Raw genomic sequence first — 27,854 nt, 5'->3', positions numbered from 1 at the left:
CCGACTAGGATAAGCTAGGCCGTTCCAAATAATATTGATTTATTTATTCGTGGTCAGACGGACGTACCCGCAAAAACTAAGAAAGTAGGTATAGCATGTCGCTGATGCCGACGGTCTGGTCCGTCAATTGCGCGTCATGACTTTGAACCCGTCCCCCGGCATTGGCCCGGTTATGCAATTACTCGCCAGACGCCCCTCAGACGCAGGTTCAACGCATTGTCTCTGTGTCACGTGACTGCGTGACAACTTGTCATTGTCACTGAGTATATCGTAGGCAATGACAATCATTTATCGACAAGTAAATACCTACGTCACTATGTGTGTTATGTGGCGATAAGACTGCCTGTTGTTACCGCTATCTAATAGGGTTTTATTTATTTAAAATAAATTATTTCACACCATGCATGAAATAAAGCACCAGAGAATTATTAGAAAAACATAGATAGCAGTTATTTTTAAACACAATTTCTATTTAATCAATCGGATTCAAGTATAAAAAGTAGGTGAGTTGACCGTGACGTCATTTTGTAATGTTTCATATAAATTCCATATTAGCGAATCGATTTGACAGTTCTTAAAAAGAAACTGATTTGACTAGTAGATTTAGATTTTAGATTTAGATATTTATTCTCATAATATAAAATTACAATATAAATTATCTTAGACTAATCTACACGAATTTATATTATGATCGACAGTACATACAATTTTCATTATTTGATAACTTCAAAAATACAATTTTATTACATAATATACATTACATTATCAAATAAATTCAAAATTACAATTTAAAAATGTCTGAGTAAGTAATCATAATTTTATCCACATGTCAAAAACAAAAATTCTTGAGTAACTAGTTACGAGTATCTCAATGATTGTCAAGTTCTAAGTAAAAACTAGGTACAAATTATAATACAGAACAATTTATGAAAAGCATGTCAGTTTAAAAAAGTTAATTTACAATGTCGAATGTCGAGGTCATAAACTCATTCAATGAATAAAGTGGATATTCCAATAAAAGGACTCAGTTGACGCTCAAATGTTTCGTCAGATGTTTCTGTACGTAGTTCAGCGGGTAGACGCTCGTAGTATGTCGGACCGATTACTCTCGGGTTTTTGCATGAGCCATGCGTCGCGGCACTGTTCTGAGTCTCCCCGTGGATCTGATCAATTTGCCCGCGACCTCAACACGTTTAAAAAGTGGCAAGTTTTTTCTTACGAACATTAGTATTTCGAACATGTATAGTGAGTAGTGCGTCATGATGCGATTTAGGACATGTCTTTGTTTATGTTTCTGTATGGTAAACTGAGTATTGTATGTCATTTAATCATTTTAATACATCATTTAAGATTCGATTAGCATTGCATAAATTATTGTCACTTGGCAGACCTGTTCGAATCAAAGACAGCTCTAATATAGAGCGAAACGTTTGAGTACGATTATAAGCGCCTTGATAAACTCAATGGTGTAGTGTTAATTAACCTTTTGAACGCTTTTTCTCAAGCGTCAAGACGTGGCCTACACACCAATATCTCGACCATGGAGACTGTATAAAGGAGCCAAATCTCTATGTATGAAAAGTGTCCATCAAAAAACAGTGCGGCGCCACCATACACCGAAATACTACCAAAAACAACCTACGTAATTTGGTCGGGTTATTTGTTGCCTTATATGGTTCATGTTATACTCATGTCCCAGAGCCTAACTAGCGCCACCGGAGAGATTAGGAACTATTATTTAAAGCTTAACGCGGTCACTTTTACAACAATTCTGCCATAAGAGATTGCGATCCTTTCTATACCATCCATAATCTCGACTCGTGAATAGCGAATCCTTATCTGTAAGCAGGACAATTGCTTTGACAGCGTCCACCATGACATGATCGCTGGCGTGGCAGGCAAGACAGCACACAACCTATTTAGTGGCTCTTGGCGTCCAAAAGGTTAAAGTACTCATATATTCAAAAATGTGGTGTTCCGATGATAATTCACACAGATCATGGACTATTTAATAAACATCCTTTTATAACAGGTATTACAGACAGTCCCCTATGCCGAGAATGCATGGAGACAGAAGAGGTGCTGGGATGCAGCGGAGTGGCCGCATACAGGGTAAAACATCTCGGATCCCCGAGGTCCTACTCAACATCAAAGGTTTGATAGGATTCCTCGAAGAGCTGGGCTAAATAGGCGCCAGTCGTCGAGTTGCGGAAAATCGCCTGAATTACAATTCACACATAATGATCTCCTAAATATTGCTATGTATTTTTTAACCCGATATGTTTTTTAAGTTGGTTAGTGTGTTTTGCAGAGGTTTACAAAAAAACACATGCTCCAAATCGGTCCAGTCGTATTCAAGAAATCGGGAAACAAACATAAAAAAACAATAGAGAACGTTTTATTAAATATATTAATAACGGGTCACTCACGTGTTTTAAGTCGAAAACGCTCGACATGTTTCACTCCGTACCGAGGAGCGTTATCAGGACACAACCAGGTCAGGTCAGGTCAGGTGTATTAGGAGAGAACATTTTGATTATGTTTAAAATCTTTAATGATCCGCTGTAAACTTGAAAGTAAATTAAAAAGCGAAAGAAAGTTATAAACTAAATATTTTACCATTCTTGAGGGCACCTGTTTCTAGCAGTATTGTAATTAGTTTTATTTAGATTTTTAAAAACCATATTCGCCTCGGAGGCATAAAACTGTAGTACTTAATAAGTAACTTAATTTGATAGCCTGCTGTTTAATTAGTGATATGAATATAAAAGATAGTAGGTAGGTATGCTTTGAAGAAAACTATTGATAGCAACGAAAAATTAATAAATACATATGCAAGTAGACTCACGAGGTCTACAGCCCACAGAACCTCTGCCGTAAAATGTGCCTACGTTGTTCCTCACTGGGTACTTCAACAGTTTTTAGAGTTCCGTACCCAAAGGGTAAAAACGGGACCCTATTACTAAGACTCCACTGTCCGTCTGTCCGTCCGTCTGTCCGTCCGTCTGTCCGTCTGTCCGTCCGTCTGTCCGTCTGTCTGTCACCAGGCTGTATCTCATGAACCGTGATAGCTAGACAGTTGAAATTTTCACAGATGATGTATTTCTGTTGCCGCTATAACAACAAATACTAAAAACAGAATAATATAAATATTTAAATGGGGCTCCCATTCAACAAACGTGATTTTTTTGCTGTTTTTTTCCGTAATAGTACGGAACCCTTCGTGCGCGAGTCCGACTCGCACTTGGCCGGTTTTTATAAATAGGTATACGAAACTATATCACAACCTCACATAAGTGTTACTATAGTACATATATCGGCATATATCTATCCCAATTATATGTAAGTATTATTATAATTTTACAATTTAAATTTACAGAAAACCGCAGCCAAATAACTCTAGACCTTACTCATAGTGTTGTGTTCCTGCCGGTGAGTAAGGTTGCCAGAGCTCAACGAGGGTGCGGAGTGTTAGGGTCGGCAACGCGAATGTAACTCCTCTGGAGTTGCTACGGATACTGCGTAACATCAGGCGGGCCGTATGCTTGTTTGCCACCGACGTAGTATAAAAAAAATTCGACGTTTGGAGCAAAGTAGGCACACTTTACGGTAGATAATTAACAAAGATAGATATAACTCCGTAATAGATGGATACAGTCTAAGAAAAAATGTGCCTCGAAAATCACGAAAATTTGATTCTCGATCAGATGGCGCCACTAGTTTTGGCCTACACTCGTATAGAGGGCGTTGACTGTTTCGTTTGTTATTTATAATTTTAACGCATACCAGTGAAAGAACATGGGTCAAAATCATATAAAAATAATTAATGCAAATAAAAAAATCTATTATCCATATTTAAATACATTTTATCGTATTTTTATAAATATTTATTTTTAGTTTTAAAGTGTGTCGACAGATGGCAGTGAATTTACTGGGGTTACAAAATTTACTATGACAGTACCGCTCTAGTATAAGTTACTGTATGATAATTAAATAATCAAATAAATAATAAGGAAAAAAGTAATCTAATGATCACGAAGCGACTGCTTTATTTGAGTTGCGACCACGTTTACAACATGTTCTCGTGTACCTAAATAAAAATAAAACCGGCCAAGTGCGAGTCGGACTCGCGCACGAAGGGTGCCGTACCATTACGCGAAAAAAACAGCAAAAAAAACACGTTTGTTGTATGCCCCATTTAAATATTTATATTATTCTGTTTTTAGTATTTGTTGTTATAGCGGCAACAGAAATACATCATCTGTGAAAATTTCAACTGTCTAGCTATCACGGTTCATGAGATACAGCCTGGTGACAGACAGGCAGACGGACGGACAGACGGACGGACAGACGGACAGCGGAGTCTTAGTAATAGGGTCCCGTTTTTACCCTTTGGGTACGGAACCCTAAAAATAACTATAAAAACTAAGTTCTGGGCATGGGATGGACAAAATGGTATAGAATGCAATTCGATTGTGTTGTGCTGCTCACGGCGTAGTATTTTTGCAAATACTTTAGGTTCTATAGATACTCAAGCTAGACTTTTAATTTTTGACGATATGATCTAGGCATTTGAATTGGCCAAGAATCTCGTAAAATAGGGACATTTTCCGCTTAAACTTAATTGAGGTGAGAACATCTAATTACACTGAGAAAATTTGAGTTGAATCTCTCCCATATTAAACCATTCTGAACCCTATTTGCATTAGCAAAAAGTCCAAATTCGCATGACTTTAAATGCAGTTACGTGTCTTTGGGCGCCTAATTGAGGTGCGACCAAATAGATTAGATAGCGGTTAGAGAGTTAAGGCTGGCTTACACGATTCGAGTCGGGATAGAGGGGACGTAACTAGCGTAGAACACACTTAACGTTGAATGGAAAAGTGCTATTCGCATTTTTACGCTTGATGTGAAAGTGTTCTGGGATATGTGGGTACGTTTTGGAATTATGATTTTATTTAAGTCATTTCTACCTTCCTACTTGTTAGGTACCTGTTAAATACCTATCGATTAAGTCACACGAACTCGCCACCAAAGTGCCTCTCCCATACAATCGAAATTACGCTCTCATTTAAAAAAATATGCTTAAATTACTTACGTGAAACATGATGAATTCAAACTTCAATATGTATTAAGCAAATACGCCACAAGGGCACTTCTACACGTCAACATTGAATTTACATACAAGCAAAAAAAATATAATAATACATCAACAATTATAATTATATTATAATATACAACTAACTGCAACTACCAATTCAAACTAACGTATTACAATTACCAAAGATAGATATAACTCCGTAATAGATGAATACAGTCTAAGGAAAAAACGTGCCTCGAAAATCAAGAAAATCTGATTCTCGTTCAGAGGGCGCTACTAGTTTTGGCCTACAGTCGTATAGATGGCGTTGACGGTTTCGTTTGTTATTTAACAATTTTAACGCATATCAGTGAAAGAACATGGGTCAAAATCATAAAAATAATTAATGCAAATAAAAAAAATCATTTATCTATATTTAAATACATTCTATCGTATTCTTATAAATCTTTATTTTTAGTTTTAAAGTGTATCGACAGATGGCAGTGAATTTACTGGGGTTACAAAATTTACTATGACAGTACCGCTCTAGTATAAGTTACTCTATGCAATTACTTAGAGATGTATATCATATCATATCATATCATTTATTCAGTAATAATCATACATTGTCATTGGTATATACATTTCACTTATAGAAAAGTTAAGAATACAATAATAAATAATACAGAAATTGATGTCAATTTGGGTAAATATAAATGTTAATTTAGGTATTTATTTATTTTAATGTCAGGTCTCATTATTCTCATCCATAAACTCATTCACCGAGTAATAGGCCTTCTGTACCAATAGAGATTTCAAGTGTGAATTAAAACCTGAAATGGTGTTCTTACTTTTAATGTTGGGTGGAATTTTATTATAGATTTTAGATCCAACTATATGTACACAGTTGCCAGTTTTCCTAAGGGTCTCTTAAGGATGACTCACGTTAGACCGGGCCGTGTCCGGGTCGGAGCTTCCGGCGCTTACTTTTCTATGACATGACAGGGGATCACGTGATGCTTTCCATAGAAAACGAAACGCCGGAAGCTCCGGACACGGCCCGGTCTAACGTGAGTCATCCTTTAATGTCGAATGACATAAAAAAAACTATAATAATAACTATATATAAAAAATAAACAGCAATCTACATAAAAAAAATCTAAAATTATTTAAATGAACATTTGTGACGTTTTCAATCAAAAGGTACCGCTTACCGTAACGACGAAAATTGCCAGTATCTTTATACAAAAAACCTGCCAGAGCATCCTTATGGCAAGCGACAATGTGGTACCTTTTGCTTGAAAACGACACATTTACGTACGAGACATTTAACTATGTCTGGTACTAGTTTTCGTTGTTAAAAATTGTTATCCAAAAGAAATAAACAGATTATTATTAAAAACTGTAATTTATATATAGTAGTGTGACTACTTAAAAACACAAATCAAAATATTTAATGAAATAATTTGATTTGTTCCCAAACTTGTTCTGATTATTATTTTAATATTGGGCGAAGTTGGGCACCAACGGTGACCCTTTGGCAACCCTAATTTTCAATGACTTACAGCATTGATAACGGGGTTTGGTCAAAACGTCAAAATAAACAAACCTCAGACCAACAGACAATCCGCATGCAATTAAATACTTCAAAAGATCTAATCAGATTTACTAGACCAACCCTATCCTAGTTAACCCTTCAACTATTCTGTAAATAAAGGGCTAACTAGTACCCTGTCACACCAAGACGCACTACGCAACACTATCAAAACTTTCGAGCACTTGAATGTGAAAAAGTACTATTTCGTAGTTAAGGGTCAGTTATGAACATGTCACACTATTCAACATGTCTGTTTAACATATGTTGGTTCCGTGTTCAACATATGTTGGATGGTCAGTGGATAATTAGAATAATTTGTACACTTTATGGGTAAACAATTAAGCATTAGTCTTATGCCTCGTTTAAGTTTGAATAGTAGCTTTTTATGGTCAAATCTGTCGAAGATAGCTTTTGATGTAGTTACCAGTAACTAAGTACATAAATGTTAAGTTTTATCAGAGATGATGGCAAGAGGCCCGATGGGATGTCCTTGGTTCCTTGGAGTTTGGGACGGATGTTGGTGTGGGATGCTACCTGCGTAGACACACTGGCACCGTCCCACCTCCAACGGACTAATGTAAAAGCGGGCGGAGCGGCGGAAAGCGCCGAAATTTTAAAACGTAATAAATATAAGAGCCTCGGTAGAGAGTATCATTTCGTTCCATTTGGAGTTGAAACTCTAGGTCCATGGGGTCCCAGCGCGCATAAGTTGTTTGCAGAAATCGCGAAGCGTCTGGTTGACGTAACTGGTGACCGAAGAGCTGGCGGCTTTCTCGCACAACGTATCAGCATTGCGATACAGCGGGGAAATGCCGCCAGCATCCTTGGTACAATGCCTCAAGGGCCTATTTTAGATTTAAGCTAGTTATTAATTTCGTTTACGTAGTACCACTGTATATATCTTGTATGTAAATAAATGTTTTCATATATATATAAAAAAAGTACATAATGCTACTTCTTAATAATTCATCACAAATATCGATTTAATATAATGAATCGGGGTCTCGGCCCCGAATACGATTTCGTACCTTTTGGGGTCGAGACCCTTGGCCCGTGGGGTCCGAATGCGTCTTCATTATTTAAGCAATTGGCTAAAAAAATTATAGACGTCACTGGTGATCGTAGAGCTGGCAGCTTCCTCGCACAAAGAGTAAGCATTGCAATACAGCGAGGAAATGCTGCCAGCATCTACGGCACCATGCCGCGTGCCGCAGGGGATTAGTTTTTAGGTATTTATTTTAAGATTAGTTTTATTTATTTTTAGTTTTTTAAGTTTTATATGTATTTCTAATTGTTATTACATGAATAAATTTACACGATATACATATAATGAATCTCAGATATAAATACAAATGACAATGAAGTACATTTGAGTTGGCTTTATCTTATAGTGATGATACCTATTGAAATGAAGAAATCTTGAATAAGTAAGCAAATCTTTTTTAATGTTTTTGGAACTTTAAATGATACAGTCCCAACGAAAATTGAATACTTATGATATTCACAATATTTACGTAATTTTATGTTATAACATGGATATCTCATTCTTTAACAACTGTTGTAGCCCTGTAATAAGTATATAAATATGTCTCTTGAATAAATAAAAATAAATAAATAAAATATGTGTCTAAATATTGTTTATGTGTTATTATTATGTGTGTATGTAATTAAATATGTGTCTTGTTGTGTGTTTTGAATAAATGACTAAATGGACCAAATTGTCATGGCTATAGACTATAGAGTATAGGTATAGCAAGTTAGGTAACTTGATCTACGAAATTATAGTAACTACTCACCGTATCAAACGGGGCATTAAAATTAATAGCTATTTAGATTAAATAACTACCTAATTACGATGTAAATGTGTTGCCGGCAATTTTTATTTCATAACTCCAAAAAATAAGAGCTTATAATTGTTTTATTATTTTAATGACATGTTTGAATTAGCATTTAGTAATATTTCAATTTCTAAGTTTTTAATCTAATTGTCTGTATTTTTAGTCTTGTTTTAATAATATTAAAATAATAATAATAAAGCCCATTTATTTGCAATCAACAAATTTTTACATGCATTTTGATTAAGTATATTTTTTTATCTAAATTCTAGTTTGTAACTTTTTTTCTTTTTTAACTACTACCAGTGATCGGAACCCCTTCTTGGGTACAGGCCTCCTCCAGCTTATACCAGGCCTCTCTGTCCATTGCACTCTTTCTCCATTCCTCTCCTGCAATCGCTTTTATAATCGCTAATCGTGTTTAATATTATTATAATGAAAGAAATTTGATGATGATTTGGGACTGAACCAAGCATCTTTCAGATAGCTATCTGGGTTTGGAAAATTTCACGTCTAAATATTCAAAATTTTAAATGTAAGAGACTTAGACATGTTATCTGTGGTAGCGCTAGCTCTATGATTGATATACAAGATATGAACTTAGAAAAAAAACCGGCCAAGTGCGAGTCGGACTCGCGCACCGAGGGTTCCGTACAAAAAATATTTTTATTGTATGATGTAACTAAAAATTTACGGTTTTCGCAATTTTTCCTTTATCTGTGCTATAAGACGTTGCTTCGTACCAAATTTCAAGATTCTGAGTTCACGGGAAAATTTGCGGAAATTTGCGGCATAAAGGGTTGTATTTTTTGATTGCGTTGGCTTAGAAGTTTGATTTTTTCACAGCTCCAAGGGAGAGTAGACCTGAGTATTTAATAATAAAAAAAAATAATAAAAAATATTTATTGTACATAAGGAGCACGTTACATAATAAACAAGTACACAATGGTTTGTACAAACATGACAGTATGGAGAAGTCAGACTTTCGACCCCTAAACTAGGTAAGCACCTGTGCCTTAGGGGCTAAAGTTCGTCTAAATTGATGTCGAAACAAAATTAAGGTCGTGTACAGCAGTAAGAATAAGAATAATAAAGAATAAAGATCATTTATTTTCAGCTAAAGGTTACAGACATTCCAGGGGTCTCCGCACTAGGCAGTGCCTGTATCGCGGGGAACCAATTATAATTTAAATATCAGACTTTGTTACAATTAAAAACTATCATTTAGTAAGAAACTACTAACTACAAACTAAGGCTTAATCTAGACACAATATTAATAAGATAGTAAAACATTAAACTAATTGCTATAAATAAATAGTTATTTAAATTTATTTACATTTGATATAAATTCCAGCTTGATATCCACGCGTTCGTGAGAAAAAGGGTCTTGACAGACAGACAGACGAACGGACAACAAAGTAATCCTATAAGGGTTCCGTTTTTTCCGTTCGAGGTACTAAACCCTATAAATCATTTTTGCATAATTAATCCGTATGCACACTGCAACCTGCGAAATAGGGCATGATGCCCTTGACCGCCGACCTTGAACGTCCCACCCGCATTATTATTTCACGAGTGTGCACCCTCCTTACGGGGGAGAGATGGGATTAATATAAGTGCCTTTGTTTTCTATTTGTTGTGAGTTTGAGAGTTTTTTTGCGTAGGGTGTGTTGTGTGTTACAAGGACATGATATTTTATTTATAATTGGACAGCTTTTTGAAATGTGATTGCTTGGAAATAATTGGTAAGGGTTCATCTATTAATTACGTTATACGAATTTCGAGATGTTTTGACCCCTCCCCCCCCCTCCTTGTCACACTTGGTCACATTTGACAAACCCCCCTGGTGTGACGTCACATTTTTTCAATGAAATCGGCAAATCGAATTAAGTATTATTATTATTTTATCAAAATATTTTTGACAAAAGAAATATTAGTAATTTTATAACCCAAAAAAGATTAGGAAAGAAAATTAAACGTTTATCGTTCCAAAAACTTGTTATTTAACTGTACAGCGAATAAACTAATTTAAATAAGTTAATGTGACGCCACAAAGTTTGTGACTCCCCCCTCCCCCTTGTCACAACATGTCACATTTTCTTGGCCCCCCCTTAACGTGTGATGTAATTAATGGATAACTCCTAAGGTACAAGTCAAGGAATTTTATTTCAGTAAGATTTCGTACCTTGTCACTAGACATCGGCGGCTCGTGGCATTTAGGTAGCACTAGTGATGAGACATCTCACATATTACCTTAACTGTGACATATGTCAACTTTTGAAAACTACATAATTGACAAGAAACGTCATGTATCATCTCCGCTACTTCTGACGTTAAGTGGATTTTCACAGATAGAAGACGTAGAATAACTTGTAATAATTTAGAACAAATATTAATTGTATATCACGAATGTGCTAAGAGATATGTGCTAAGTGAACTATGATTTAGACATACCAGCATCAGCTGCCTGTCTAAAATGAAATAATAATAATAAGCCCGCAGGGCAGCTTGTGGCGAGCTGTTGGGGAGTGACGACCCCACGGACCCGAGTGCTCCAGAGAGTCGGTCAGGGTCTCCGTCTCCGGCGTGTCTTCGTCGGTCGGAGTGGACCTCAAGGGGACCGCAGGACTCTCACAGCTCTGGCTTGCCTTCATTGGCCGTCCAGAGGGGAGTCGTAAGAGCTATATGCTCCAGGGGTGGAAGTGTTAAAGGGCATAACGCCGCGAGTAACTTCGGAGAAAGCGCAGCACACCTCTCGACACCCCTGAGCCGCTCACGCCGGTGTTGCGCCTGGCCGTCTTTACGATGGCGCATCAGGTGCCCATCTAACGAGTGGCGAGTCACCACCTGCCTCGATAACTTGTGCAAGCAATGTTATGGCAGGTGTCCGGACTTCTTTGCAATAGCCCAGTCTTATTTCCACCCAAATTTAAACCATAGACCAGTACTCTGTCCATATTCTCTACAATAGCTTCCAATGCCTGCTGAAATCGGTTCACGGGTATCTATTGATGTACCCGTGAATGGTTTCCAGTAGGCGTTCTACATGACATCAAATCTCTCCAAACAGCCTCTACGTGTTGGATCTATATCCCCACGCACGCCTTATAAATGACCGGGCTCGAAAGACCCGATAGTAAACGCAGATACACATAAAAATAATAATGTCATATTATTATATCGCGATATTATCACCGAAATTCGGGAGAGCACATGTGCTAACGTACCTGACAAATCCAGACTGGTTTTGTGGGAGTACCCTCATATTTCAATACACTATATGCCTTCCCCTCGAGATAGTTCACTAAAATTAACTTTCCCTAATCACTGATAGTTCACTAACACTAAGTTTCAGTGTTCATTGGTAATTCACTAATAATTAAATTATTGAAAATATTTTTTCTAATTGGTTTCCTTTGTTCGACTTGTAACTTATTCAAACTTACTTGTAAAAACACGGTTACATCACTAGTCTATCAGAAACGTCAAATGCTACCTAAATGCCACGAGCCGCCGATGTTTACTTGTCACAGTGACAATCAATATAAAAGTCGCGAGGGATCTCATACTATTGTCACTGTGACAGGGTACGAAATGGTACTGAAATTAAATTGCTTGACGGTACAACATTATAACTATTAAGAATAAATTAAGTCCGTTTATTATATTTTATTTTCTATGTCCTTCCCCGGGACTTAAACTATCTCTATGCCAAATTTAAACTAAATCCGTTCAGCGGTTTAAGCGTGAAGAGGTAACCAACACACAGACAGCAAGACAGACACACACTTTTGCATTTATAATATGAGTATAGATAGTCAAAAGCTTGGAAAGGCTATCTTTAATTATTTATTCTTCGTTACATTTTATTCTCTAGAGTGGCAAAGTAATTTGCTGCAAACTGAGTTATTTTTGTGTGACAGTTACCGAGTGGGACCCACGGAACACCATAGCTGGTGCTGGCCGGGGTACAGGTAGGCCGAAAAGGAGATGGCGGGACGACTTGGACGCATTTTATCCGGATTGGCGGGAAACTACAAACGACAGGGTCGAGTGGAGGAAGCGAGGGGAGGCCTTTGCCCAGCAGTGGGACACTAAATTAGGCTTGTAAAAAAAAAGTAGGTAGTCGTCCAAAACACCTAAATCACAATTACAGCACAAATATTAACGGCTCAATGCAATAAAGTGCAACACTGCACTGCATACATATCCGAAGATTTTGACGACCGGTCTGGCCTAGTGGGTAGTGACCCTGCCTGTGAAGCCGATGGTCCTGGGTTCGAATCCCGGTAAGGGCATCTATTTGTGTGATGAACACAGATATTTGTTCCTGAGTCATGGATGTTTAATATGTATTTAAGTATTTGTATAAATATTATATTGTATATCGTTGTCTAAGTACTACAACACAAGCCTTCTTGAGCTTACCGTGGGACTAAGTCAATTTGTGTAAGAATGTCCCTATAATATTTATTATATTTAATATTTATTTATTTATATATCCGTAAAGTTCCTCAATAGCAGTCGGAAGTCCTCAGAATAATAAGCGCAATAGAACCATTAATGCAATGGTAACCGACGCTGTTTGTAAACTAAAGTACCTAAGGTACCACGTGTTTACCTACGCGTGAGCTTACACGTGATGCTAGAATTTGTCACCTGATAAAGATATATCAGCTTTGGAACGGGTACACCAGGCACTCCTTCAACGCGCTGGGGGTACAGTACAACAACGCCTTTCGTATTCTGTTGAAACTACCGCGTTTCTGCAGTGCGAAGGGCATGTTTGCGGACGCGAGAGTCCCTGACTTCTTCGCCATTCTGAGAGCCAGGTCGGCTGCCTTCCGGGCGAGACTGCTAGCCTCTAACAATGAAATTCTGTCACTGGTAGCTGAAGACTACAGTGACGAATTTAACAAACATTGGCGAAAACTGCACCGGTCCGAGAACGGCCATCTTTAATCCATAAGTTTGTAAATGTTTTATTTCATTGTTTTAGGTTGTAAGTTTTAGTATTTTGTACTGTATTTTTTGTTTATTTGTAAATTGTAAAAATTGGGTTTCTTGCCTGCCAAATAAATAATTTATTATTATTATTATTATATATATCATCCGTTTCTTTTCACTACTGACTTTTGAGTAAATAAAGTTGTCGGAAGCTCTCGACATAATAAGTGCAATCGGGTTGTTAATGCTATCAGCGGATGCCATGTTTGTAAGCTGCGGGCTTAGCACGGAAGTATTTTTATCGCCTGTCACCATGCCTGTCACGTTCTAACAAGTATGTAAGTGCGAAAGTGACAGGCATAGTGACAGGTGATAAAAATGCAACCATGCTGACACCGCTGGAGGCGCGTGAGCTTACACGTGAGGCTAGAGTGTGTCACGTATCATCCGTCTCTGTTGACTAAGTGTAGTAACTGCTTTTAAATAAGTAAAGTTCTTCTATAACAAGTTTGGGAACAAATCAAATTATTTTATTAAATATTTTGATTTTGTTTTTTTTTTTTTTTTTCAAGTAGTCACACTACTATATATAAATTAAAAACTGTAATAGATGTCATATATTAAAGAAAAAGTGACGAAGCCCTCCAGTGGTGAAGGCCGAATTCGAACCGGCGTCTTTAGCTATCGCGGCTAACGCCATGAACCCCTAGGCCACCCCGCCACGGCAGTGCCCGTCCGAATTTCTCGTCTATATGCCATCTTAGTAAGACTAGGCCTTAGTTAGACTAGGACTAGGACTTAGTTCTTCTATAACAGTCGGAAGTTTGCTACATAATAAGCGCAATAGAACCATTAATGCTATCAACCGACGCTATTTGTAAACTCAAGTAACTATGCGTGAGCTTACGTGTTAGAATTAAACTGACTTTTGGGTTTTGAGTCAGTAAAATTCGTCAATAACGGCCGGAAGTCAACATAATCAGCGCAATACAACCTATGCTATCAACGGATGCTGTTTGTAAACTGAAGTATAATACCTAGTTATACGCGTGAACTTGAGAGTTAGAACTAGAGTTTGTCACGCAATAAAGATATATATCATGCGTCTCTTTTGACAAAGTGTAGGTAGTAACTGACCTTTGAGTTTTGAGTCAGTGAAATTCGACAATAAAGGTCGGATGTTGACTGGGAATTGGATCATTTATGCTATCGACGGACGCTATATTTCTAAGCTGAAGTAGGGTAAACTCGCATTATTTGGTGACACGCCTGATTCGGTGATACAAGTTTTGAAGCATGACACACAGGAAAGCTATTAAACCTTTTCCTTTTTTGGCCTTATAAATGGGACCTCACGGCTTCACGGCTTCGGCGGCTTTGCCGTGAGGCCCATTTAATTCTAGTAAATAGTCACGTGACTTTTCGTAGCATCTGTCATTCCGTTACATTTTTTTCTTTTCGTTATGTGCGATTGTCATCTAAGCTGGGCACCCCGATGGTAAACGTATCACATGCTAGCCGATACCTTAAACTTAAAACCTTTTTGAAGTGTATCAGGGGCCGTAGCCAATATGACAATTGGATCGACAAAGGACAATCGAATACATTACTTAAGTTTCGGTTGCTGTTCCTTGTAATACCCTGTCACAGAGTTTACAGTTACAAAAATTGTAAAAGTGTAGACATAGATCATAATTATTATGTAATTCTTATGAGGCCGGCATCGTCGCTCAGCGACGAAGGCCTTTTTTCCTAAATAAAGATTTAAAAAAATAAAAAAAGAGTTTACAGTGGCAACACTGAGACATGAACTGTCATTCATGCCATGTAACGGAACGCATGTGTATAGCTATTAATAAACCGTAATTAATTAATTTACAGTTTTATTTGGCTCCAAAATATAACAATGGCGACGAGAAAATAACGTTATACGCGTGTGGACTTAAATACGTCAAAAGATTAAGTTCAAAAAAGTAAAAACTGTGTAAGTGATACTCGTGTGAGGTTAACCTCCAAATGTCACTAAGTGAACAGTTTCTTAGTGATATATCTCTAAAAAGACAAGTTTTGTGCAAAATTTAGGCAAAAGTGAACTATTACAAATATTAGAGGAAACGGAACTTGGCTAAGCACCCAGGTTATCGGTAATTTACAGTACTTATCACGATTGTCGCATAACGCTAAGCAGCCCATTAAACGTATCAGCGGATATGGCGGGAATGTTTGTAAACTGCGCGCGCGCGCATGGGCCTGATAGGTACCTATGTATGTATGTGTTTACATACATACATGGGCCTTCACGTGAGCATGGGGGCTTTCAGACTTCTGATATTGATTAGAATAGATGTTCGCAATTCGCGCTTGCACCGATATTGTTATAGATCATATTATTAAATACCATGTCTTTCACATATGCAAGTGTGAATTAAGTTTTACAATACCCGTCGGTAGTTTGGTTTGCGGATATTATACCTAAGTCTCGCAGTGCCTCGCGAGATACCAAAATTGTTAAAATGGTTCAATTATTACTTGAGATTTTTTAATAGTTTGAATGGCACTCGTTGAATGACATGTTTACTGACATGATTTCTGTGACCATAAAACATCTTATAACTTACCATTAGTGTCTGACCAAAGCCGAATTTTATGCCGAAACCGAAGGCTCGGTTTTGCTCTAAAAAAAACTCACTACCGAAAACACCGTTTCAGTTTAGCGCGGCCGAAAGGTTCGGCAGTTTTTAGGCCGAAACCGCCATGGCAAAAACATGGTTTTTACGTCGAAATCGAACGTCGGTCGAGCACTAGTAGCACTACTTACTACTTATCATACCTCGCTTTATAGAAAATGCCTTCGCGAAATTAGAAAGCCTAATTTTACAAGCTAGCGAACTAGGTTTAGAATGTTAGGTAAATCCGCAAATTGTCAGTTATCAGTCGAACTACTGGAGCAGTCACAGCCTCAGCCTTATTTCTGCGGTTTGCCGGGCTGGGGGGTAATTTTTGAAATTCTCCCGCTCGAAATCGAAAGCGTGTAGTCGAAAATAATCGCACACAAAACAATTCACTTTTATTAAAATAAAAAAATAAATATTTTTTTTTATTGTCGCATGAACTTTAAGAATACGTATTTTTGAGATCACTCGAAACTCTCGAAAGAGCACTTTCAGTAGTATAGAATGGACTTGCCGATGCTTGTCGGTAAGCTAAGCTACTATGACTACTTCCAAGGCAGCTCCCATGACCAACCACATGGCCAACCCATAACCACCCGATGGCTGATCCCTTGACTACCCCATCGCCAACCTCATTACCACCCCATGGCCAATCCCATGACTATCCCATGGCGAATCCCATAACCAGCCCATCGCCAATCTCATGACCACCCCATGGTCAACCCATGTCCAGCCCATGGCTGACCCCATGACCACCACATGACCAACCCATGGTCAAACCATGACCTACCCATGACCACCCCATAATTTTCTACACTACCACTGAGAAGGTAAACAGGAGGCTATTGGCTCTCTTCAATACTATTCAGACTACAAGCCATTTAAATTCTACACTTTTAAAAGTAAGATTAAAAAGTATTTTTCCCCTCACTAGCTCGGAAAGCAGTCTATTATCCTTTAAAACAAGCGGGGAAAAACGCATTTTATCCACTAGTGGGGAAAGTAATTTGACCTTGGATGGAGCGTGTTTAAGTAGATTGACAGATAACAAAACGTAAAACGCTCATGATAATGGTTCGTTCGATATTAATTATCATTAAATAAATGGTTTGAGAATCTAATAAAAAATACCAAATTTAGCTTTATTTAATAATTTTAAGTCATAAACCTTAAAATTCCATAAGAAACGTTAGATTTTTTGTAATGATGTTAAATATAATTCTGAACGCACAAGTTGAGTCGATGCAATTTCAAAACGCATCGTTGACATTTCATACGTCAGAACCATAGACCTAGCATTACATAGACCAGCTATACGCGTGCGCCCGTAAGGGATAGACATAGATGACGTCATAAACGTGGGGATACCATATTGGTAAAAATTACCCCAATATTTGATATCACGTTGGGGCGATTACCCTGGAGGCAAAGTTAGCTTGTTTGACGGTATTAAAAAATTGTTAAATAAAATGACAATGGGCCGTTCTTTTTAGGCGTATAAACAATGAAATACCTCCTATAATTCGCGCAGGTGGTACAAAACTAAACATGTTTAGTAAATAAAACGTAAAATAAAATGTATTATGGGTTTTAATTTAAAGAAATCACAAATCGCAATCACACCAATTAATGTACACCACATTTAATCTCCACAACATTTGTTTATTTATTTTTTGGAATTAGAAGTACGAAAAAACTTTGAGGTCAAAATTACCCATAAAATTATGATATTTTCATCTGGTATCCCTAACATGATTGTTATGCAGCTAAATTAAGAAGAAGTTTAAAAATGGCTGACCTCAGACTCCTACCTACCTACGTAATTTGGGCGGATAATTTTACAAATAATGTTTTGTTAATTTGCGTAAATAATTGTGATATTTTTATTGAAATCGTTTGATTCTACATTGCTTTGAGTGTAACGTAATTTTACGATGTTATTCTCACATATTGCGTTAAGAGGAAGGTGTAAAATACCGTACTTACGTGTGAAAGGTTATGATCTCATATTTTTGCTCAGAGCGGCTATTACAGCCGATTACAGAACAATTCACCAGTATTTTATCAAAGTTCAAGCATTCGAAACGCTAACCATCACTATATTTCATATGAGAAAGCACAATTTCATACAAAACAACGATAATTAAACAAGCAACGAACAAACATGACATGTCACGTACATATTTGTTTGCCACAACCTCGGTTGTGGCAGCGGTGGAAAAGTGAAACTATGACAAGGACAAACAATAACAGCGCTTTCTCTGCTACTCCTACTGAAAGATACATAAGACTATCCCGTTCGGTCATTTTCCCCCACTCCTCATGACCGATCCAGTTATACTAGATTCATGGTCAGAACAGAAATGTCAACAAAATTTTTACTGTTCTTCTCACCGACTCGCGTAAAAATCAGAATTTCTAGTGTTTTCTGTTATAATATCGTAAAAAAATGAGTGATTCCAGTGATGAAAATGATCTAACGCCTGTGGATGTTGCACTTTCCTCGCTATAGTGAGGGGAAAAGTTTTGTGTTACACACGGGTGCAAATGTATTTTACTTCTCGTGTGTTGAAACACTTGCTACGCTCAGGATTCTATTTTAGAACCACTCGCTTCGCTCGTGGTTCAACTATAGAATCCTTTCGCTTGCTCGTGTTTCAATTCCACACTCGCAGGTAAAATACAACTTTGCACCCTTGTATAACAAATAACTATTACAATGCATGTGCTCGAAAACTGCGTTTCCTACGGAGCCATATCATGCGGAAAGTACTACTTTTCCGCACTAGTGCTTTTTGTTTTTAATTTTTTTTACAGTACATATGGTGCTACTTTCTCGCACTAGTGCGGAAAAGAGCACTTTTCGTGCATATGTCGAAAGTTTAAAGGGCCATATGTACTGTAAAACGTTGTACGATACACGTGCGAATAGGTAATTTGCAACTCGTGTCGATTTAAAACACTCCTTTTAATAATTAAACTTATTTGCCATGATATGTTTTTTTATTTACTCGCACAATGCATAGTAAAACATTGTATGATACACGTGCGTAAAGATGATTTCCGACTCGTATTCCTTTAAACACTCGCTCGCTTTGCTCGCTCGTGAATAAAATTCCACTCGTCGGAAATCATACACTTTCCGCACTTGTTGCATAAATAGCTATAATTGATCTTCAAACTTCCAACACATGAAATGACGTACGGTGCTAGATGTTATTATTATATTTTTTTGTTATTAAGTTTGTTTCATGTTTTAAGTTTACAAACAAGTACCAGTAGTTCACTTACTCTCTAATTGTTCAAAGCACAAACCCACTTTCTCCCACATGTTAGCTTAGTTTTGTTTTTAATTTAATTGTGTTTCCCCTGGTTGCCCTGAAAACCAGCGCCATGGCTAAATATCTTAGTCATCGGCATATGCTGAGTGGCATCCATTTTGGTGTTAGAATATATTAGAATAAGATGTAATAGGTTAAGTTTTATATTTTACACCAAAAAAAGTATTTCTATTTCTATTTCTAAAAAATTGAATACGATTTTTCAATACCATTCGATTCTCAATTTCTATCGCTCGATTTCAGAAATAGCATTTCATCTTTTTCAACAGAATTTCGAGTGACGAAATCGAGCGATCGAAATTCAAAAATTGGCCCCCTGTTACGAATTAAGAACTATGCTGACTATTAGGTATGAAAAATAAAAATAAATGATTTATTTCAGACCATTTGAGATCCAGAGTAGTGTTAGTCCAAAATGCAAGCCTAAAAACTTTGACTTCGCTTAGTATGACCCCTCTTGGGTCCTTAATGTCGGTGCGGTGCACGGTGTTAAAATTTAAATAAATGACCAGCGCATCTCAAGTATTTTGATTGCACTCATGTTGTTATACAGATGAACAGACCTCAGTGCTATGACTGGAGTATCTCAAACAGGCGCCTCGCCATATGAACGCATCTCAAACTGAGCCGGCGCGCGCGCAGTCAATCTCACGCGCCGCTACTCCCGCGGCAAAAACGCGAGTCACTGCCTTACTTAGCCCCCTAATCGGTACGTCTGTCTGCATCCCATTTTATTATGATTTATTCTAATGTATAGGCAGTGTAGTCAGAATCAAAATTAGTAAGACTACGCGTCAAAAGTACGTAGTACCGGCATCAGAAGTAACGGATTGGACTACGTGTCAAAAGTATCTACCTACCATTCTTTTATAGCTTAACAAAAAGATTAAGTCCTTGTAGTATAGAACAATTAGTTCGTGTTCTAAAGTATACCTATATGTAGAACAATTAATTGTGTTACATATAGGTATACTTTAAAACCCGAACTGTAGGAATATAATTCCAAAATAATTCCAGGATGGCGATACTTTTGGTACCTACGCTGTTTCATCCGCTACTATTGATACTGACGGTACAGTTGCCATCATATATAACGGAGCGGCCAAGGTTCACAGAAATATCTTCCTGAGCACCTTGGCTGCTCCAATGTATCTGACGGCGACTGTGTGATGTGATGTCACATAAACATTATGCATTAATAAATTTAAATAAACCTACTCGCCTTGGCTAAGAATTTCAGTTTTGTAACACATCTTCACATACATTTTGCTGTATGGACCGTTACAAAACTGACACCCAGTCAGTAGTTAGGTTGTATCAGTTGAAATTTTCACAGATGATGTATTTCTGTTGTCGCTATAACAACAAATATTAAAAAGTACGGAACCCTCGGTGGGCAAGTCCGACTCGCACTTGTCCGGTTTTTTCCGAAGGTTCTAAACTCAACCGGACATTCGTAGACATATGCTAATGCGTAAAAGATTGACCAATGACCAGTTAACTGTGCAACATACAAATAAACTCCCCTCCTTGTACCAATCTGCCAATTTATTTCCCTTTAAACTTATCGTTAACAATGCAATAAAGTGCAGAAACAAGTCCCCCAATTACGTGCATTCTGACCTTGACATTTTAAGATGCAATACATTTGCATATAAACGTACTAGCCGGTCGGCGGAATGTGCTGAACGAAAGTGCTAGCTTTTATTTCTGAACGTCGCTTAGAAGAAAATTTTGCTCCACTTTTAGTGTCGGGAAGTAATTTTTTTTACATACAATGTACGAATGGAACGTTACTGGTCCATCGGGTGAGATTGTGGACAAATGCTTATTACCTTTTTTCAATTAAAAAAAAAAACATAACTGCTGGGAAGAATGCCCGCCGTGTTTGGAAATAGTGTCCTATAATGGTATATCATACGACTATTACGAGTTTAGATATAAGTCATCATCATCATCATCATTAACTTAAGAGTTATTCTCTTGTCGGTGGAGTATCTTCCAGCTTTCCCTATCCCGCGCCAGCTCTTTGACTTTTTGATACTTTTTTAGATATAAGTACTTAGACTAAAAACTGAAAATGATCATTCTCGCCGGGCATAAATTTTTACCTAAAGCGCCCAAATACGAGTTGCATGGCCTACATTTGAAGATGCATTGAATTAACATATAAAACGCATTGACTAGCCGGGCGTTGAAAGTACTTCAAGAACGTGCTTTATTTGTACGTAAATTTTAAAAAACTTTTTTTTTTGTTTAACTTAATTATAAGTAATTGCTTACATTAATTACAATTAGTATATGTCCTAAAGTAAAAGAATAATTATTACCCTACTAAAAGAAACTTTTTAATTAGGTAGGTACATATTATGTTATATGAAAAACAAGAAAGATCAAGTAAGTTGGACGCTCTGTAATATTAAAAAATATTTTAAAACATTAGCAATTAATTTCCGTCCACTATGTAATTACAAACAACTAATTGAATTTTTAAGCACTGTACTTTCTTCGTGATCTAATTTATCGTAAAATAATTAAAAGTATTGTTGCTTTTTGTTGGGTGACGCCGGCGGGACGTGATTCAATTTAAAAGCAATAGTAGATTGTTAACCAAGGGATGAAAGGCACTCATTTCTGCCGAGGTGTCTTGGCGCTCGAACGCAGTGAGAGCGCCAATAGTCCGAGGCAGAAATGATGCCTTTCACCCGAGTTAAACACTCTACTTTTCATTTCGAATACGAGGAAAGTAAAATGCATGTGTTTTTTCAAAAACATGACGAATAATACATTTTTATAGTATTTATTGAGGGAACTTTCAATTAAAAATTCAGGCAAAAGTATCGTTATTTATGGAATGGAGAGTCAAGTATCACAATGGAAATTGTATAACAAATCCATTTAAACTCAAATTTCAATTGCTTATCGTAAAAAAATTAAAAATATCGTACTTCGAACGTAAAATGCTCTAGTGCAGACACGTATCATTTTCTGCGCACCTTTTAGAACAACAATGACCCTCTTTCAGAGCATGAGAAATGAAAAATTAGTGGAATATGATCATTCTATATAGAGTGCGATTTGTAAAAGTGGTTAAGGAATTTAATTTCAGTAGGTACCAGGTTTCGTACCTTGTCACAGTGATCATAGTATGAGGTCCCAAGTGACTTTAATATTGATTGTCACTGTGACAAGGTACGAAATGGTGCTGAAATTACATTATTTGACTGTACTACGTAGGTTATGTTTCACATTTAATTAAGGCCTTTGACGAGGAATTAAAAAGTTAAATCGCGGTAACCGAAGACAATATTAAAAAGTTAAAATCTAATTGTAGGCTACTAGCTGATTCAAAAACTTTCGTCATGATAGTCCTTTTGGGAAAAGATATTGTTCCGTTAGTATATTTCATCAGCATGTATTTAAGAACTGGGTTCTTGTTGGTGAAGCAATTTCCAAGTATGTACCTATCTCTATCATGTACCTTCTCTTTAACTGTCTGATACGTACGACGGTTACTTTTTTTTACTTGGTCAACGTAAGTTCTTCTTAGCTTCCATCTCTTCCTTCTTATTTCCACTTTAACGTCTGTAATGGTCTTTACATACCAAATTGTGATGTCGTAAAAGGTGTCCCAAAATTTTTCCTCTTTTATTTTCAAGTCTTTATAAAATTGATAAATTTTAAATGTTTACAAAATAACATCTTAGTGAAAAGTTATTGAACTTTATATTTACTAAATGAAAAAGACTGAAAAAAGCTGTAAAGGGTTCGAAACGTCGGGATCAATTATAAATTCAATATACGCGATATAATCCGTTTTGATACTTTTATTTCTTGATATTTACTATTTTTACTTCCTCGACTTAGTAAAAGTAAACTTTTATATCATACAACAGTTTCTTAAATTAACGCTTTTGTGCACAATTGTATTGTACACTAAAACGTATCATCAGGTTTTGATATTATTATGGTTTTAAGTTATTTATTAGTCACGATATTTTACAGATTATTTTTATAATCATTATTGTGTTGTTTTGCTCACGACTTTTTTGGACATAGGGCATGCAGAGGGCATATGTGATCACTGTTTTATTATAAAATACATTAATCTATAATTTTGAATATTCTTTAGGTATACCAAAGAGACCGACTCATTGAATCACTTTTTTTTAAATAGTGTAGAAGATATTTCCGCTTTGTACTTACATTTTATTACAAATCTGGGATCTAACTACAGTTGTTAATATTAATAAATACTCTTTACCCAATGATCGCAAAAACTAACTCGGGCGGTGCTTATATTAGAAAAAAAAGTTCAATTATAATAAAAGTTACCATTAACGCTAAATAAAAATAAAAGCAATTACTTTTACCTTTCGTCTTGAGTCTCGGCTAAAACTAAAAAGAATCGCGTTACAATCACAATCTTAAAATATGTTGTATTATTTAGCCTAAAGGTGGCCATTCATTGTCCAGCATGAGGCGCTTCCTCACCCATCGTAGCAAGTGGAAATCCGTAGACTGCCTACCCCTCCGGGAAATAGGCGTGACTATATGTATGTATATTTTATTAAAATTACGCAATTAAGCAAAGTCTCTATAAGTTTGAGTGCAATAAAATAGTCAATTAGTCATATTATTATTTTTATGATCGCATATAAATATGTTTTTTTTTTTATTAAAATTACGCAATTAAGAAAAGTCTCTATAAGTTTGAGTGCAATAAAATAGTCAATTAGTCATATTATTATTTTTATGATCGCATATAAATATGTTTTTTTTTTTATTAAAATTACGCAATTAAGAAAAGTCTCTATAAGTTTGAGTGCAATAAAATAGTCAATTAGTCATATTATTATTTTTATGATCGCATATAAATATGTTTTTTTTTTAAACGTGTTTGATATTAGCATTGAGGGAAGAAGTACTTACTTTATTTTCATTTTTTATAAGTAATAACCAGCTGAGTGCCGATGGCGCAGCGGTAGTATATTGTGACACTTACTTTTTTTACGTTTCATTTTCGAATAGGTAGGTACTATAGCCGGTCAACAACTTTGTCAGTAGAAAAGGCGGAAATTAAATTTTTCTATGGGACGATTACCTTTAGCGTCAAATTTTTTTAAAATTGCCGCTTTTTTCTACTGGCTTGACAGACTTTATTTCCTTTATTATTTCTCCTTTTATAGGGTGTATATTTTTTATTGTGATACCTATCATATTTTTAAAATTGGAAAAAACTCCGCTTCCTATTACAGCCTAATTCAAATTTGTAAATTTATTGCGCAGTGGTATTTTGGTAAAAGATAGGTCAGGTTAAAACATCTAGTTTAAGTACTTAACTTAAACTTACTTAGCATAATACTAATTAGCCGTGCAGCCCAACTTCCGATGGCACCTTAGTCAACCGAAATAACTCTTCACTAAGCTTAAGTTTAACCTTAACTTAAGCTTAACCTTTTCAGTACTTTATTTTTTATTAAATAGTTTTTATATCGAATTATTAATCCTCTATGGGGTTAGGGTACACTTTTATTTTAAGGTAAAATTAAAATACTTTTTTTTGTATTTTTCTCTTATGCAGTATTATTTATGACTGAAGTGGCAACGAGGCTTGAAATGTGGGATTTTTAAATATGGTCCATTAACGTGTTTAGCTATTGGACTTGCAATATGAATGTTTGTCTCAAATCGCAACTAAAGTCGGGCAGTGAACAGGTGTCATTATTAAAATTTAGCATTCATCATGACTATGATGAGCTCCGCGTTCATACATATTCATACATATGTTATAGTTACCATAACGGCTAATTACACTAAAGTTCCGTCGGCAAGTTAGTTGCTAAGTTTAAACTACATTCGTTTAACTTTATTACTTTTTTTACGAGCTATTGTGTCTTTTAATTGAATAAAGATTTTTTTTTTCGGTAAATTCTGTACTTTTTTCAATCATGTTATAATATTTATAAAATTTAGTAATCATTAAATGTTTTTTTTTTCTAATCTGCTAAATGGTAATAAATAAAAATATATGTACATTTTTGTATGAATAATTAACATAAAAAATTTGAAAAAAAATAAATTTAATTCTATTCTAGGAAATTATCCATTATTTCTGAATTTCGTAAGTATTTGATTAGTTAATCATGACTTTTTATCATTTTTACTTGTACCTATTTAATTTGAACTGTAAATATTTTAGGTATATGGATCAATGATGTCTGCAATAAATGATTTTATTTGATTTTTATTTTATTTATAAATATACGGCAAATAAATGGAAATGGATGAATTAAGTAAGTATACCTTTTGTACGGTTACCTGCAAAAATATGTTACACAACGAAAGCCGCAGAAATATCTGACACGATCTTATTTGTAGAGCCATAAAGCGCGTCATATATTTTTTCACCAAGTCTCTTTTCACGAAAAGTCTCTGTTGGTTGTTCAAATACCGATGAGAAAGTTACATTTTATCCACATGTGCGGCAAAGTAATCAGATGCAAATTTTGAGTTGTTTCCTTATGTTAGCTGGTAGAATTTACTTTTAAATTATGATTTTGAATAATAAATATTTAATGACGTTCATTTGGATTGTATTTGGTTTGATTTTGTTTGATGTCTTACAGTTATTATTTTCTTTAGGTTAGTTTGGTGAAAAAATTTGTGTTTCACTCAGGGCCCTCGGGGGTAACAACATTAATTTAATCGATGATTTTTTTGACTTATTAAAGTTATTTTTTATCCATTTCTTTACGTCGTTGTTTTTTTTTCTGAATACTTTATTTACCTTTACAATTTTAAAATATTTGTTTTGCTACTACAATATTTTTTATTTGTAGACGCGATTTTTTCCTAAAAAACGAACTATTTATTTCTAATCTTACCTGTATGACAGTAATCTTCTAAATAGTGCCTTGCCGCCCGCTGCACTATCGAGTAGTACAAGCTCACAGAGGATGCAAGCGCCATCTTCTACCTCTCTTCTGTTCTCCTTCTTAATTCTTGTTGTACGAGTCCTTGTCGGTTACAGTGTCATCTTCCCGGTTTGTTAAAAAAAAACAAAAAAATACCAACTAAAACTTTAACTGTAGTTTGTGTCAAACAAAAATATAGAAACGAAAACCTAGTTTGAACTGCGTATAGTTGCGGTTATTTTGAATAATTTTGCCGAGGGATAATAATTTTTGCTTGTCGAGTGAAACGGTTCCATGATTTAGGGTCCAAAGTCACAATTTTCACGTTCGCGCCGCAAAACTAGCGCCGTCCAAAGGCTACGCGAAATGAAACACGTAATAAAATAATATGAAGGATGGACGCGACCGGCGCGCGCCGTGGCTGCTGCCTAACTGCCGCCCGCCGGACGTTTTTTTGTTTTTTCTCTTCCCCTCGCTGTGGATGCGCCTGAAATATGCCTAAACACGGATCATCCTAGGTTTTCCAAATTTAAAAATACTGGCCGGTGAAATTCTGAGTGCACGAACGGCACGTACATTAAAAAGCCAATTTTAATAATGGTTTTGGTTTGGAACTGAACTGGGCGCGACTTTTCAACAAAAGCATTCTTTTATGTATCGAACTATCATTGAACTGTTATTTTTCCTGTTAGAATCTTACTTTCTACATAATATTTACAAATATACATATAAGTACCTATTCTTATAAGATTCGCATTAGAAATCTTTGCAAAAACGTCTCGGAGAAAAGGCGGGAAAGGTTTTCCCGCGTTCCGCGACCGGCGTGTTTACTTGAGTTGTTTTTTTTTCAGCGTTTTGTTTCTTTTAGCCAATGTACGTTTGTACGTGTAATGTTACCGTTGCGTTTTGTTCAAACTTTATTTATTAATTGAGAAATATAGCCGCGAATATATATAAAGTAAAATTCTACTGTTTTTTGGATAAATAAAAGCATTCGTCATAGCCGTAACAAAAGTTGCAGGATCATGAAAAATTCAGAATTTTTTTTTTTTTAATTGTTTTTATTTCAAAATATTTATCGTAGCGAATAAATGTAACCCAAGACACGTGATAGTATTTGTTTACTCCAGGAACACCCCTGTCAACATAATCTCTTAGCAATTATGACGAAACCCTTTAAAAACGATTCGCGTAAAAATAAAGAAAAACGAGAGAAATGTTCATCAACGCGACACTGCCCCCCTCCCCCTGCCGCGGGCGGCGGGTGGCGAAAGAGATGCATTATCTCCATCCCGCTCGTTGCATCTCGCGCCACCAAGTTTTATATGAAAACTACCCGCTCGCGCAGCAGGCTTCACACTCAAAAAGCCTTATATGCCAATAGCATCAAACGAAACTCGACTTAATATATATTTCATAAGGTTAGGTTTGGATTGGGTTAATGCTGCAAGTTGCGTGCACATGC

The 27,854-nt window shown here is 36.1% G+C and overlaps 1 protein-coding gene across 1 annotated transcript in view; it reads right to left on the bottom strand.

Annotated features, from left to right (window-relative positions):
- Positions 1-26,990, bottom strand: part of LOC134745611 (zinc finger protein 3) — an 82,739-nt gene extending 55,749 nt beyond the window's left edge. The window contains exon 1 of the mRNA XM_063679702.1: positions 26,360-26,990. Coding sequence (XP_063535772.1) covers positions 26,360-26,444 — 85 coding nt within the window. The 5' untranslated portion in view covers positions 26,445-26,990. The remainder of the gene's footprint in view (positions 1-26,359) is intronic.
- Between the last annotated feature and the right edge of the window lie 864 nt (positions 26,991-27,854).

This window comes from Cydia strobilella, chromosome 11 (assembly GCF_947568885.1).
Source record: "Cydia strobilella chromosome 11, ilCydStro3.1, whole genome shotgun sequence".
NCBI lineage: Eukaryota > Metazoa > Arthropoda > Insecta > Lepidoptera > Tortricidae > Cydia > Cydia strobilella.
Note: the sequence above shows the minus strand (reverse complement) of the source record. Positions and strands in the feature narration are given on the sequence as shown.